General features: G+C 36.8%; 1 protein-coding gene across 1 annotated transcript; it reads left to right on the top strand.

Annotated features, from left to right (window-relative positions):
• Positions 1 to 6,538: 6,538 nt before the first annotated feature.
• On the top strand, positions 6,539 to 7,640 carry LOC149558871 (lectin-like). The gene is made up of 4 exons (XM_089831084.1): positions 6,539 to 6,692; positions 6,893 to 6,990; positions 7,048 to 7,246; positions 7,291 to 7,640. The coding sequence occupies exons 1-4, from the start codon at positions 6,539 to 6,541 to the stop codon at positions 7,638 to 7,640; spliced, it is 801 nt and encodes a 266-aa protein (XP_089687210.1).
• The last annotated feature ends 6,615 nt before the right edge of the window (positions 7,641 to 14,255 follow it).

Below are 14,255 nucleotides of genomic sequence, written 5' to 3'. Positions count from 1 at the left end.
CACAAACCTGTCTGCCATTGTCCTTGTATCCTGGATGTGAATGCAAGATGAACTCGTAACATTATTAGCTACCATATATGATCCATCTGCTATAGGGAGCTGAATGTCAGGCATGTAAGATGAAACTAAGCCCAGCTCCATGCCATGCTTATTTCCATGTCTCTCCCAGTCCTGTAATGCCAAAGTTGCTCGAATGTCCTCAAGCTCGCAAGAAAGCTTGACAACTTCCTCCTCCTTCCTCCTCAAGGCATCTGAATAATCTTTGGTAAGGCTTAGAAGATGATCACGATCTGATAGAAGATGCAAATAGCTCAGCTTCGTCGTCCCCATTCCTTCACCAATTGCATGTAAGTCACAGCAAGAAGAATTTGCCTGAACTCCCTTATGTCTTCCTTGTAACTGAATCATTTGGATGTGCTCTTCTAACATCTCCCGCATCCTGTTATGATGAGATAAAGAAGCCACAATACTATCTTTACTTACCTTCAGTTGGCTGGACAAATCTTGTGAAGTACTGCCATCCTTATGTGACGAAGCATCTAATTGAGCCTGGTACTCTCTCTCAGCAAAATCATAAATGCTCGATGTCTGCTCATTTTCACCAGGTATCTCATCACCATGCACAATGACATCATCATCATCTGAACTCACCTTACTGTAATCATTGCTTGTCGGAACCAAACTACCTTGAGTATCAGAGACATCACCCTTGGAAAGCTCGTATTCAACTGTCTCAACTTGAGTGTCAGGTTAACAGTTACTGTCCATCAGAGTAATGTCCTTCACCGCTTCTTCCTGTGACCGAACTGAAGCCTCTGACTGGTTGCATACTTGTTTCTCGAACTCCTCATTAAGGTTCCTCGTAACATCTCTCATTGTATCTGTCAACTCTTCGTGAGAAGATTTGCCAAAATGAAATCCAGTTGATTTACTCACCTTAGCTGGGACGGACAGCCTGTCAAGCATACGGTGGTGTTTAACCAACAGTTCAGACATGTTATGTTTGATTTTTCTGAGCTCATCCTGAATGCCTGAATAGTCCTCCTTTCCACAATTCTGACTCTGAATACTGTGTCTATTACTTGTCCGAGATTGTGTCCTTGGAGACTTTGTGCTGTACCTGTCCATCTTGGTTGAAGTAGAGTGCTGATCACTCATGTAAGTCGGTTCTCACCCCACAGGATGGCAAGAAAACCGCTCTGATACCACTGAGATATCCCCGACAGGATATTTGCCTCTTAAACACCAAAATACTAAAACTTCAATGATTAGGCATTTTGTCAATCAGTTAGCAAACAGGCTCTGATAATCTTGTCTTAAGAGCTACAAAACTGTGCTACGACAATTTATCAAATATTTTAGAGCCAACTTTATTTGCTAATAGGAACCTGTCATTATTTTCAATTGCAAATGTACTATGATAAAATATTACTAACTAGATGAACCTAGCAAAGAAAAGAATCGACATTGAATCTTCAATTGTGAAAAAATTGGTCACCGAGCACAAGCTTGTATTTCCTCTGCCTTCCCATTACGGAAATACTGACCGCCAACCTTACCTTGTGGATGCACCCCCTATGCTGGCTCTGGCCAGTTATTGGACGAGAACAATGAAACTGGCCCTCTTATCTCTGTCACCAATAACCTCTTTCCCTTGTTGATGGCAGTTTAGGCAATGTTACTTCCGCAATGAAGATCCGATTAAACCGTCCAGTCCAAGGAGGATGACATTGGTCCAGATCTCAATCTTGCACACCAACAGATAATGTTGACCTCCTGATATAATTTGACAGTGATGAATGTTAATCCTGCTGCCGGCAAACTGATATTGGGCCCAACACGAATTCTAATTTCGGCATCCACGCATTTCAGACCTCCTGAGACAATTCGGGTCTGCGAGCACTTGGAATACTGCCGCCGATTTTATATTGTTAATCGTTGTTGACAGATTTGCATAGTGTTCAATGGCTTTGGGTATCGCAACAGTAATTGCCATCTATATGTCAGTGTGGACAGTATTAACGGTATGAGCGGCGGAAGTGCAGGAAGAGTAGCTTACGAGAGTACAATTCCTCTTGGCAATTCCAACTTCACTACTCATTTTCAATTCCGAATCAACTGGACTCGTGAAATGAATCGATCGGGCCATGATTATGGGGGCGATGGACTTGTTTTTTCATGGCGTCTCCAGAAACTGGTTACCACCTGGGGTACAGAACTGATGGTGGGTGGCTCGGTCTCTTCAATCCCAAAAACAACAGTAATTCTACTAATCAGCTTGTAGCTGTTGAGTTTGACACCTATAAAACTTCCTGGGATGATTATAGCAATCACATTGGAATTGATGTAAACAATATAACATCTGAATTCTCTGTTCCTCTAGATCAAGAATTAGCTAACAATGAGATATGGGATGCTAGGATAGAATACTGTGGCCAAGCAAATATGTTGATCGTGTCTGCTGGATCAGAGGGCAAAATCGCAGGCAACTTCTCTTTCAAGATAAATTTGACAAGATATCTTCCTCCAGATGTTGTATAAACCCTAAAGTTGGCCTTAAGCCACAAATGATGCCCTGATGAAATGACTGCAGTGTCACTTCCAATCTGCAATAATTCAGATGATATTTCACACCCTCAAAATTGCGTACCAATTGAGAGTTATCGTTCTCAATGGCCAACTGTGACAATTGCGAAAACCCTAGGTTCCACAATGCACCTGTGATTGAATCACAATCTGAAACACAAAGAGAGATAATCAACTGCCTGATTCGAATGGAGCCCCGGGGTGCCTATTTATTCTTTTTCTCCATCCTCTCTAGAGACTTCTAGAACCTTTTTGATCTTATCCCTCAAGTGACTTTATTAAATACTCCAAGTAACTTTATTAAATATAAAGTTATCTTTTAATAACTATTTATTTAATTAAAATAACTAATTAGTCGTCCTTGGACAACCATTAATTAAATTAATTAAATTGAACTGTCACCAAAAATTGGGGACATGACAGTCCGCCCTTCCTGAAATTGCTTGTCCCCAAGCAATGGCTGAACCATGAACCAATCAGTATGCCTGGGTCCCAAATGTAAATCTGTGTATCATCCCAATCCTCATCATACTCCCATGGAGAAATCATCAATACCAGTAACTGAGAAACTGTACTCAACATCCAAACAACTGACAATTCTGATGAAATCGTCTGAAAACCAACTGTAGATGTTAGTAGAAGAAACCATTCTGCAGAACTCAAGCCAACTGAATTAACTCTATCAAAACTCAAGCCCCCGTCAGAATGACACTTGCACCCAACTGCATGATAATAGCCATAGGTACCTGAATTACTGCCACCAAATCCAATCTCTGAAAAACTACTCCGGGCGTGTCGATGCTACAGGCTGAGTAACTTGCAACTACCAATTTTATTTTCAGAATATGGTGCCAATCTATTCCCTAATGGATGATAAGAAACTGGAGCCAATCTACATCTACGTGAAATAAATTCTTCTATCTCTGTGTCAAAAGAACAATGATGAGCGTACCATACCGTATAATGCCGATAAGAACCTCCAAACTCTGCTGCTGGCTCATCATCATTGAACTGAGAATCAACAGATGGCTCCATTTTCTGACTCCGAGTGACTGTAGGTCGGATAGGATCCCATGCATTCTGCTCAACAAACACTTCCTCGAGATCCCTGTGAGGTAGCATAGTAGAAAGGACCCCTATAATCTTCTCAACCAATCTGCAAATAACACTAGTATCATGGATGAGAACACCTTCTGTCACTTCATGCGAGTCCAAATGAACACATGCACTATCCAGCAAATACTCCATGAACAGTTTAGTGTAGTAAAAATTATACGAGGAAGCATCAATATACTTCCCTGAACACCACAACTGATCCTCCTGTGAAGGTGGCATACCCCACTGTACCACACTATCAACTAACTAAGAAGAATCAATCTGGAAACTTGACTCTGCCGGTATCCCGAACTCATTAAGACCAACTTCTTCCAAACCCTGAACATGTGTGTCAGTCTCAACAATAAGTTCCTCAAAAGCAACTGTAGGAGTGTACTTACCGTCATCTACCTCAATAGACAAATGAACTGGGTCTGGGGCTGGTTTTGACCGCAAATGCTCCAACTTCACAGTCACCTCCTTCAACTGAAACTGCGACTTCTGTAGATCCCGCTGTGTGTCCTCTAATGCCTCAGTAGTCGCTATGAGCTCTTGGGAAAGCTCACTCACCTCCTCTTCTCAATCCAAGAGGGCCTCATATGCTGTACTCCCCCACTCAACCAAGTGATCACGGTCGGCTACCAATCGTAAATAATCTTGCTTCAAAATCCGAACAGCTTCACGCAAGGCATGAATCTCTGCCAAAGAGAAGTAACCACCGCTGGACTCATCTGTCATAGAAGAACCCCAACCAGTAACAGCCAACAACTGACGAGCAGTATCAAAATGCTCACAAGCGATAGCAATGTCTCGCTCACTAACTTTCAACTGGCTAGTCACACGATGGCTCTGGTTGAACTGTCTCCAACAATCTTCTTCTGGAGCTCTTAAAGGAGTATCCTCAATATTAACATCCGTATCTCGCGAATCATCTCCAAGGTCCATATCAATATCCAAATTGTCAAATCTGTAGTTCTGTTGTCAAGCTCTTCTGTACCTAAAGAAACTGTCAAGGAAGCTGAATCTTCAAAACTGTTCACTTCATTCTCCCAGATGTCATCAAGGCCAAAATGATCCTGGGACTCATCCGTACACAATGGAAAATATGAAAAATCTTCAACACCTTTCAGCAAGGATGGTCGACTGGAAATATGAACCAAATCCAACAACGGTGCGTAAAAGCTAATACCAACATCAGATGTTTTGCTGGCACAAGGAAAGACAACACCGTATATTCTGCTAATCAAATTCATGATAGCATTCAAACAAACATTGCTACTATTAAGTGTTAAAGATCTCCAGTTAACTGAACCCCAAATGCCCCTGAAACATTCTTGAGTCCATATCCGTAAACAAGGAACAGCTGGTAACTCAAGCAAACTCCTTACCTGAGTAATGTGACCAATACCAACTAACTTCACAAACATGTCTGCCATTGTCCTTGTATCCTGGATGTGAATGCAAGATGAACTCGTAACATTATTAGCTACCATATATGATCCATCTGCTATAGGGAGCTGAATGTCAGGCATGTAAGATGAAACTAAGCCCAGCTCCATGCCATGCTTATTTCCATGTCTCTCCCAGTCCTGTAATGCCAAAGTTGCTCGAATGTCCTCAAGCTCGCAAGAAAGCTTGACAACTTCCTCCTCCTTCCTCCTCAAGGCATCTGAATAATCTTTGGTAAGGCTTAGAAGATGATCACGGTCTGATAGAAGATGCAAATAGCTCAGCTTCGTCGTCCCCATTCCTTCACCAATTGCATGTAAGTCACAGCAAGAAGAATTTGCCTGAACTCCCTTATGTCTTCCTTGTAACTGAATCATTTGGATGTGCTCTTTTAACATCTCCCGCATCCTGTTATGATGAGATAAAGAAGCCACAATACTATCTTTACTTACCTTCAGCTGGCTGGACAAATCTTGTGAAGTACTGCCATCCTTATGTGACGAAGCATCTAACTGAGCCTGGTACTCTCTCTCAGCAAAATCATAAATGCTCGATGTCTGCTCATTTTCACCAGGTATCTCATCACCATGCACAATGACATCATCATCATCTGAACTCACCTTACTGTAATCATTTCTTGTCGGAACCAAACTACCTTGAGTATCAGAGACATCACCCTTGGAAAGCTCGTATTCAACTATCTCAACTTGAGTGTCAGGTTGACAGTTACTATCCATCAGAGTAATGTCCTTCACCGCTTCTTCCTATGACCGAACTGAAGCCTCTGACTGGTTGCATACTTGTTTCTCGAACTCCTCATTAAGGTTCCTCGTAACATCTCTCATTGTATCTGTCAACTCTTCGTGAGAAGATTTGCCAAAACGAAATCCAGTTGATTTACTCACCTTAATTGGGACGGACAGCCTGTCAAGCATACGGTGGTGTTTAACCAACAGTTCAGACATGTTATGTTTGATTTTTCTGAGCTCATCCTGAATGCCTGAATAGTCCTCCTTTCCACAATTCTGACTCTGAATACTGCGTCTATTACTTGTCCGAGATTGTGTCCTTGGAGACTTTGTGCTGTACCTGTCCATCTTGGTTGAAGTAGAGTGCTGATCACTTATGTAAGTCGGTTCTCACCCCACAGGATGGCAAGAAAATCGCTCTGATACCACTGAGATATCCCCGACAGGATATTTGCCTCTTAAACACCAAAATACTAAAACTTCAATGATTAGGCATTTTTTCAATCAGTTAGCAAACAGGCTCTGATAATCCTGTCTTAAGAGCTACAAAACTGTGCTACGACAATTTATCAAATATTTTAGAGCCAACTTTATTTGCAAATAGGAACCTGTCATTATTTTCAATTGCAAATGTACTATGATAAAATATTACTAACTAGATGAACCTGGCAAAGAAAAGAATCGACATTGAATCTTCAATTATGAAAAAACTGGTCACCGAGCACAAGCTTGTATTTCCTCTGCCTTCCCATTACGGAAATACTGACCGCCAACCTTACCTTGTGGATGCACCCCCTATGCTGCCTCTGGCCAGTTATTGGACGAGAATAATGAAACTGGCCCTCTTATCTCTGTCACCAATAACCTCTTTCCCTTGTTGATGGCAGTTTAGGCAATGTTACTCCCGCAATGAAGATCCGATTAAACCGTCCAGTCCAAGGAGGATGACATTGGTCCAGATCTCAATCTTGCACACCAATAGATAATGTTGACCTCCTGATATAATTTGACAGTGATGAATGTTAATCCTGCTGCCGACAAACTGATATTGGGCCCAACACGAATTCTAATTTCGGCATCCACGCATTTCAGACCTCCTGAGACAATTCGGGTCTGCGAGCACATGGAATACTGCCGCCGATTTTATATTGTTAATCACTGTTGACAGATTTGCATAGTGTTCAATGGCTTTGGGTATCGCAACAGTAATTGCCATCTATATGTCAGTGTGGACAGTATTAACGGTATGAGCGGCGGAAGTGCAGGCAGAGGAGCTTACGAGAGTACAATTCCTCTTGGCAATTCCAACTTCACTACTCATTTTCAATTCCGAATCAACTGGACTCATGAAATGAATCGATCGGGCCGTGATTATGGGGGCGATGGACTTGTTTTTTCATGGTGTCTCCAGAAACTGGTTACCACCTGGGGTACAGAACTGATGGTGGGTGGCTCGGTCTCTTCAATCCCAAAAACAACGGTAATTCTACTAATCAGCTTGTAGCTGTTGAGTTTGACACCTATAAAACTTCCTGGGATGATTATAGCAATCACATTGGAATTGATGTAAACAATATAACATCTGAATTCTCTGTTCCTCTAGATCAAGAATTAGCTAACAATGAGATATGGGACGCTAGGATAGAATACTATGGCCAAGCAAATATGTTGACCGTGTCTGTTGGATCAGAGGGAAAAATCGCAGGCAACTTCTCTTTCAAGATAAATTTGACAAGATATCTTCCTCCAGATGTTGTATAAACCCTAAAGTTGGCCTTAAGCCACAAATGATGCCCTGATGAAATGACTGCAGCGTCACTTCCAATATGCAATAATTCAGATGATATTTCACACCCTCAAAATTGCGTACCAATTGAGAGTTATCGTTCTCAATGGCCAACTGTGACAATTGCGAAAACCCTAGGTTCCACAATGCACCTGTGATTGAATCACAATCTGAAACACAAAGAGAGATAATCAACTGCCTGATTCGAATGGAGCCCCGGGGTGCCTATTTATTCTTTTTCTCCATCCTCTCTAGAGACTTCTAGAACCTTTTTGATCTTATCCCTCGAGTGACTTTATTAAATACTCCAAGTAACTTTATTAAATATAAAGTTATCTTTTAATAACTATTTATTTAATTAAAATAACTAATTAGTCATCCTTTGACAACCATTAATTAAATTAATTAAATTGAACTATCACCAAAAATTGGGGACATGACATTTGACATCAAATTTTCCTTTTCAAGATTCTTTCAAAATATAATATTTTTGCAAAATACTTTTAAGTAACTCACATTAGGTTTGTAGCCATACCATAGTTTATAAGGAGTCTGATTTGATTCTTTCTTTAGTTGTACTTTATTTAAGGTATGAACTGCATTACTTATAGCTTCCTTCCAGTATTTGATTGTAACATTTTTTTTATCAACAATGTTCTTGCACAATCCATGATGGATCTATTTCTTCTTTCAACTATACCATTCTCCTAAGGTGTACCAAGAGCTAATACTTGTCTTTTAATTCCCTTTTCAATGCAAAATTATTTGAATTCATTGGAGATGAATTCACCACCTCTGTCTAATCTTAAACATTTTAACTTCTTTCTAGTTTCTTTTTCTACTCTTGCCAGATACCACTTGAATTTTTGAAAAGCTTCTAATTTTTCCTTTAGATACATTATGGTCATCATCCTAGAGTAATCATCAACAAAGGGAATGAATTTTTTTTCTCCATTGTAACTCTCTATTGCAATAGATCCATATAAATATGTATGCACAAGCTCTAAGACTTCTTCAGCATGATAGCTTTTTCTTTTGAAACTAGTCTTCCCATTTTACCAATTTGGTGATTCTTCAATAGATCCATATCAGGTTTCCTCAAATTAGGAATGCCTCTTACTATTTTATGTTTTCTTATCTTAACCAAATTATCAAAGTTTACATGACATAATCTTTTGTGCCATAACCAGATTTCTTCTACTTGAGCAATAAAACATGAACTTTCACTGGGATCGAGATAAAATAGATTACCTTTTGTTTATTTTCCAAAGCCAACCAAATTTCTTTTTCCATCTAGCAGTTTGGCCTTCCCATTCATGAATTCTACCTTAAATTCAATTTTATTCAACTGTGCCACACTCAATAGATTATGGTTTAGTCCTTCAACCCAATAAACATTATCACATACAAGTTCATTTGTCAAAGAAATACATCCTTTTCATTTTATGCAACAAGGCTCATTATTTCCAAATCTTACACTACCATCATCATAATATTCCATGTGCTCAAACTTTGTTTTATCTACAATCATATGATGTGAGAAGCCACTATCAATAATCCATGTATCATTTTTGCTAACATGAGAGATAAGTGCCACCTTATCTCCTTCATCATCATATTCATCTTTTACAACAATATATACCATTTCATCTTCATTTTTGGGTAAAAGCACAACCCCATGTCACCCTTTTGTAAAGGAAAAGGCTAACAAAAGTATAATTGTTCACCTTCAATCACATAAAACTAGTATTATTACTTTGAATTTGGAAATGAAGTGAACTAATGAAATGTTTAGAAATGGATGAATTTTAGGATTATAATTTTTAATAATTATTTGAATTAAGAATTGATATATTCTTCTAATTTTTATAGATAATTTTGTAGGTACTAAAAAATGTTAAAAATTAGGGGTCTAGTTCCCACCACAAAACTATATGAAAATAAACCTATTTCCCTTTGATTTTAGACCGTGTTATAGATAACATATGTATCTAGAGCAATATAAAAAAAACTTGGCTTTAGTATTATATTTTCTCTTTTATATGAATTGAAATTTCAACACACCTAAAATTGATAGTTTTCATCTCCCACCACATTTTTCAAAAACAATCTATTCTAACTAAGAGAAAAATTATACATTCTAGAAGAGGACTCTCTCCTCTAGAACATCATTTAATTTTTAAATATTTTTTATATGATTTAATATATTTTTTCTTTGTCAAAACTAACATCTTTTCTAGTGTTAAAATATGTGATTGTGAAAGTTTTTAATTACAATATACTATATCTAATTAAAAAACTATAAAATCCACTTGAGAATATTATTGAATTTGATATCTATAAAATGGTCTTTATATGTTATTAAAAAAAATATCATAAAGAATAGTAAGAGTTATTGAAATGCCACTTTTTCTGAAATAATTTTATTTCTTTAGTAATTGAATACAAACTAGTATAAAACATGCATTTAATAGACATTTCCTTGATTGGAAATGTGTGAGACCATATATAGCTTAGGTAGAATGAATTTATCTAGAACATATATTCAAAACAAATTGAATTTTAGATAGAAATACTCAAATTCAATCGTTCTAATAAGTTAGCCTGAAAGGTAACACAACTTTGTACTTTTACCATGTTATCAGAAATTTTAGCCATAAAACAAGATTTCTTACCTTTGTCCTTATATTTCTTGAATTCCTTCTTGCCTTTGTACTTTTTACTTTTCTTCTCATCCTTGTTTTCTCTATTTGGACACCTAGCAACAATGTGACCCATTTCTTCACAAGAAAAATATATTAGAGGAATTTTGTCTTTGTACTTTTGTCTACCTCTAGAATATTTCTTTGCAAGTAGGGCTTCAACAGTTTAAAGATCACTATTAGAAATTTCTATAGTTTCTCCTTCACTTTTTGATTGATTGGTCTTTGATTTTTTGCTCTTGTCCTTGAGTGAGAGTTTGGCTTCAAATGCAGACTCAATATTTTTGGAGCTAAGAACATAGTTATCATAGTTATCCAACTGAAAAGTTGTCAATCTTCCAACTAGAGCAGCGCATCCAAGGTTATTTTATTATTTAGATCACATCTCATTTCTTGAATAACTAACACTCTAATTGCATAAATAGGGAGAAGAGCTTTGAGTACCTTGCTTACAACTATTTTTTCATCAATGTCTCCTCTAGATGCTTTGATTGTGCTCACACTTGCTTTGATTATTTTCACATATTTTGCAATATTTTCATCTTCTCTCATTTTCATCTGATCAAACTAGCCTCTGAGACTTTCTACTTTGGCTCTTCTTACATTGTCATCTCCTCCATAGATGTTTTTAGTTTGGTCCACGTTGCATGATTTATTTTGCATTCTTTTACTTCATCAAATTCAACATAACTAAGAGAAGATGCAATATCAATCACCATGATGTTATGATTTTTCTTTTCAGCAATGTCTTCAACTAATAATGTTCCATTAGGACTCTTGTATTTAGTATCAAGATACTTACAACCTAAATCACTGATGGTTGCTAGATGTAACCTCTTAAGTCCTTTCCATGCTATAAAGTTGTCTCTATTCAACTTGGGAATCTCTCTTTTGTAGGACATCATGATCTTTAGATTAGTTCCGTGAAACCTTCTCTACAAGCACCAAAAGCTCTAATACCAATTGTTGGAAATATAAGAGGAGTAGCTTAGAGTGGAGGGGTGAATTATTTACCATAAAAACAAATCTCAGATTTCTTAGATATTGGTATAGAAAGAACTCTAAAAATTGAACTATCATGAGGCTAGACAAACACACAAAAAATGTTGTAACTTGGTAAATACTAAATATGCTCAGCAAACATCTATCATGAGGCTCAAAAAACACACACAAAATGTTGTAACTTGGTAAATACTAAATATGCTCAACAAACATTTATCATGAAAAGCTTAAGATGTTATCTATGATTACTTATTGCTTTAACTTAGTTTCAAACATATGAAAGAAATACCATGAACACATTTGACACAAAGATTTAACATAAAAACCCAATTTTGGAAAAAGTAGCAATTGCATCTAGTTACTTATTTTCACTCTTTTGAAGTGAGCCTTATTAGGAGCCAACCATGTTAAAGGTTACAAAAAATATTGTTAGGTGTGACCTTGTTCGGAGTGGCCTTGTTAGAGGTCTTTAGAAAATTCAATAGAACTGCCACATTGTTGGAGGATTTACAAATAATTGTTAAGCCAATTTTGTTAAGAGATTTAGATCACTACTACAATGGTTAGAGAGTAACAATGAAATGACCTAATTTGGATGCAACTGAATTGCTAGTTTCATATCTCAATTTTGGCTCAAGTATACTTGATCCTTCTTGATCAAATATATCTTTTCAAATTCTCAAGGATATTCTACTTATCCTTCTAATTCACTTCCTCTTTGCCTAATTAGATCTTCAAAAATCTTCCATGCATTCACATACTTCTCACACTTTTTAACCCTCAACTTGACCTTTTACTTATATCTTTGATATTGTAAAGTTGGATCAAATAGAACTTAGAATAATTAATATTCATCTTCTTAGTTGGCTAGAATCAATAGATAAATCAATTGAACTCAATATGCCAAAGCAAGAAAAATTTTTGTTAGCTAACCCTGCTCGATAGACACTAACTCAAAAACAACTTTCCTATGTTAACCAAGTGAACTCAATTAACACTGCATATTTGCAGAGTTCCTTTGGTAACTGAGTGAGCTCAGTTATCACTATTTCCATCTAACATTTCCTTTATTAACTAAGTGAGATTGGTTAACACTCATCTTTCACAAATTTTCCTTTAGAGCCTGAGTGAACTCGCTAGAAACTACCTTCTAAATTTGGAAAACTCTAGATCACCTGATAGCCACAAAAAAATATCTTCAATGTTTGAATGAGCTTGACATATACTAACTAATAATGATATGACATTTTGTGTAACATCAAAGACCATATACAAATAATTAATTATTTCAGAAATTGGATGTAAGGTCTCTGAATGAAGATTGCAAGAAAGTAGGTATGTACATGAGCTTTTCATGTAAGAAGTCATATTGTCAAACCTTTATGTATTTGATTTTGCATGAATGAAGGTTGATCTCACTTTGTTATATTTGAATACCTATTGTTTTTGAATATTTTGTTTTCCTTTCCTATGTGATTGGACAAATCTCTTTGAAGTCCCTCCATAACTAAAGAGATATGAGAATAGGGGGGTTAACATTTTGGTTTAAGAATAAAAAGGAAATGAGGGACCTAATTCAGAGATGGATGACACTGGATATCCAAACCCAAAGTTTCAAATGTCCTCATTCACTTACCAATTTAATAATTTGATAATTAGAGAGGGCTTGAGAATGTATCACCTAGAGGAGCATGATTATCAAAAAAAATTGTGATGACAAAAATCACCTAAGATATGAAGACATTTTTAATTTAATGCTATTATCATTAAGTCATTGGAGGGTTCTATAATTTTCCCTTTCATGACCTAGGACACATGGATAGGGATAAGATATCCCTAATTGATGATAAAAAGACTTGAAACTTAGTTTGTTGAATATTAGGAGATCCAAAATAAATTGATGAACTTTCAAGTAGCTTGGGCATACCTTTTATGAGAAAATACTTTACTTCTAACCGAAAAATAAACACCCTAAATTACAAAATCAACAATACAAATATAAAATGAAAAGGAAGGGGAAAGAATAGACAAAAAAGTCAAGGGAAATAAAATGTGCAAATCAACCTTAAGATAGTGAAGAAGGCAACACAAACTCATAAAGTCATAGATAAACTAATTTTTGAGGAAGCCAAGTTGCATGTAAGCTCTATTTCACATTTGAATACTTAGTGAGAGAAAAATGAGCTTTAATTTATACTTTTATGATGACCCACTAGCTTGGGTGTATTGAATACACTTGTTCTTTTTTACTAATGATGAGAAGTTGAGTGTACTAGACACTATATTTCTAGGAATCCAGCAAATATAAATAGACTGAAATAATTAATCTCTACAAGACCTTGCAGTTACAAAAATCCAAGAAAGGAACCATGAAAAAAAGGAGAGACATTGGAGTCTTGGGCTTTAAACAACTGAGCAAAGAACACAATAAGGAAAAGAAAGGAAGTGAAGATGGGACCTTCACATTTTCAATAAAAATCTTAGGATAGGTATGCAAGGAATAATACAAATCAGTTTCACTTATTTGCAAAATTTCCTCCAAGCTTAGGCCCACCCAACTTGTTACCCCACACTTGGGATAGCAAGCTAAGTGGCTTCATCTTGAAGGAAAATCCATTGTTAAGAAAACTTGGGTTGGATTCGTAAGTTCTTGGGAAGGTTTGATGCTTCACCTTTTCAATCCTTCACTAGATACAATGAGTGTTATGTAGAAAACTCATAATCATGCAAAATGTGATCTTGTGAAGCACTACTCATGAAACATGTCTTAATGAGCTTAACTCAAAACTACATAGTTGCATCCTAACAAAAATATAGATGAATAATTTGGTTTGGTATGCTCAGATATCTTGCACTTATCAACAATGGTGACCTCAAGCCTACCTA

The sequence above is a fragment of the Cupressus sempervirens genome, chromosome 5 (genome assembly GCF_028749045.1).
Source record: "Cupressus sempervirens isolate cs-2001-9-10 chromosome 5, ASM2874904v1, whole genome shotgun sequence".
NCBI classification, from domain to species: domain Eukaryota; kingdom Viridiplantae; phylum Streptophyta; class Pinopsida; order Cupressales; family Cupressaceae; genus Cupressus; species Cupressus sempervirens.
This window is presented reverse-complemented; position numbering and strand designations above follow the sequence as displayed.

Bases quoted from the DNA above. Each gene is read 5' to 3' on its own strand.
- LOC149558871 (XM_089831084.1), top strand. From the start codon at position 6,539: ATGAACCTGGCAAAGAAAAGAATCGACATTGAATCTTCAATTATGAAA. The intron at 6,693-6,892 runs GTTATTGGACGA...ATAATTTGACAG, and splicing joins CCCTATGCTGCCTCTGGCCA to TGATGAATGTTAATCCTGCT. The intron at 6,991-7,047 runs GTCTGCGAGCAC...CACTGTTGACAG, and splicing joins GACCTCCTGAGACAATTCGG to ATTTGCATAGTGTTCAATGG.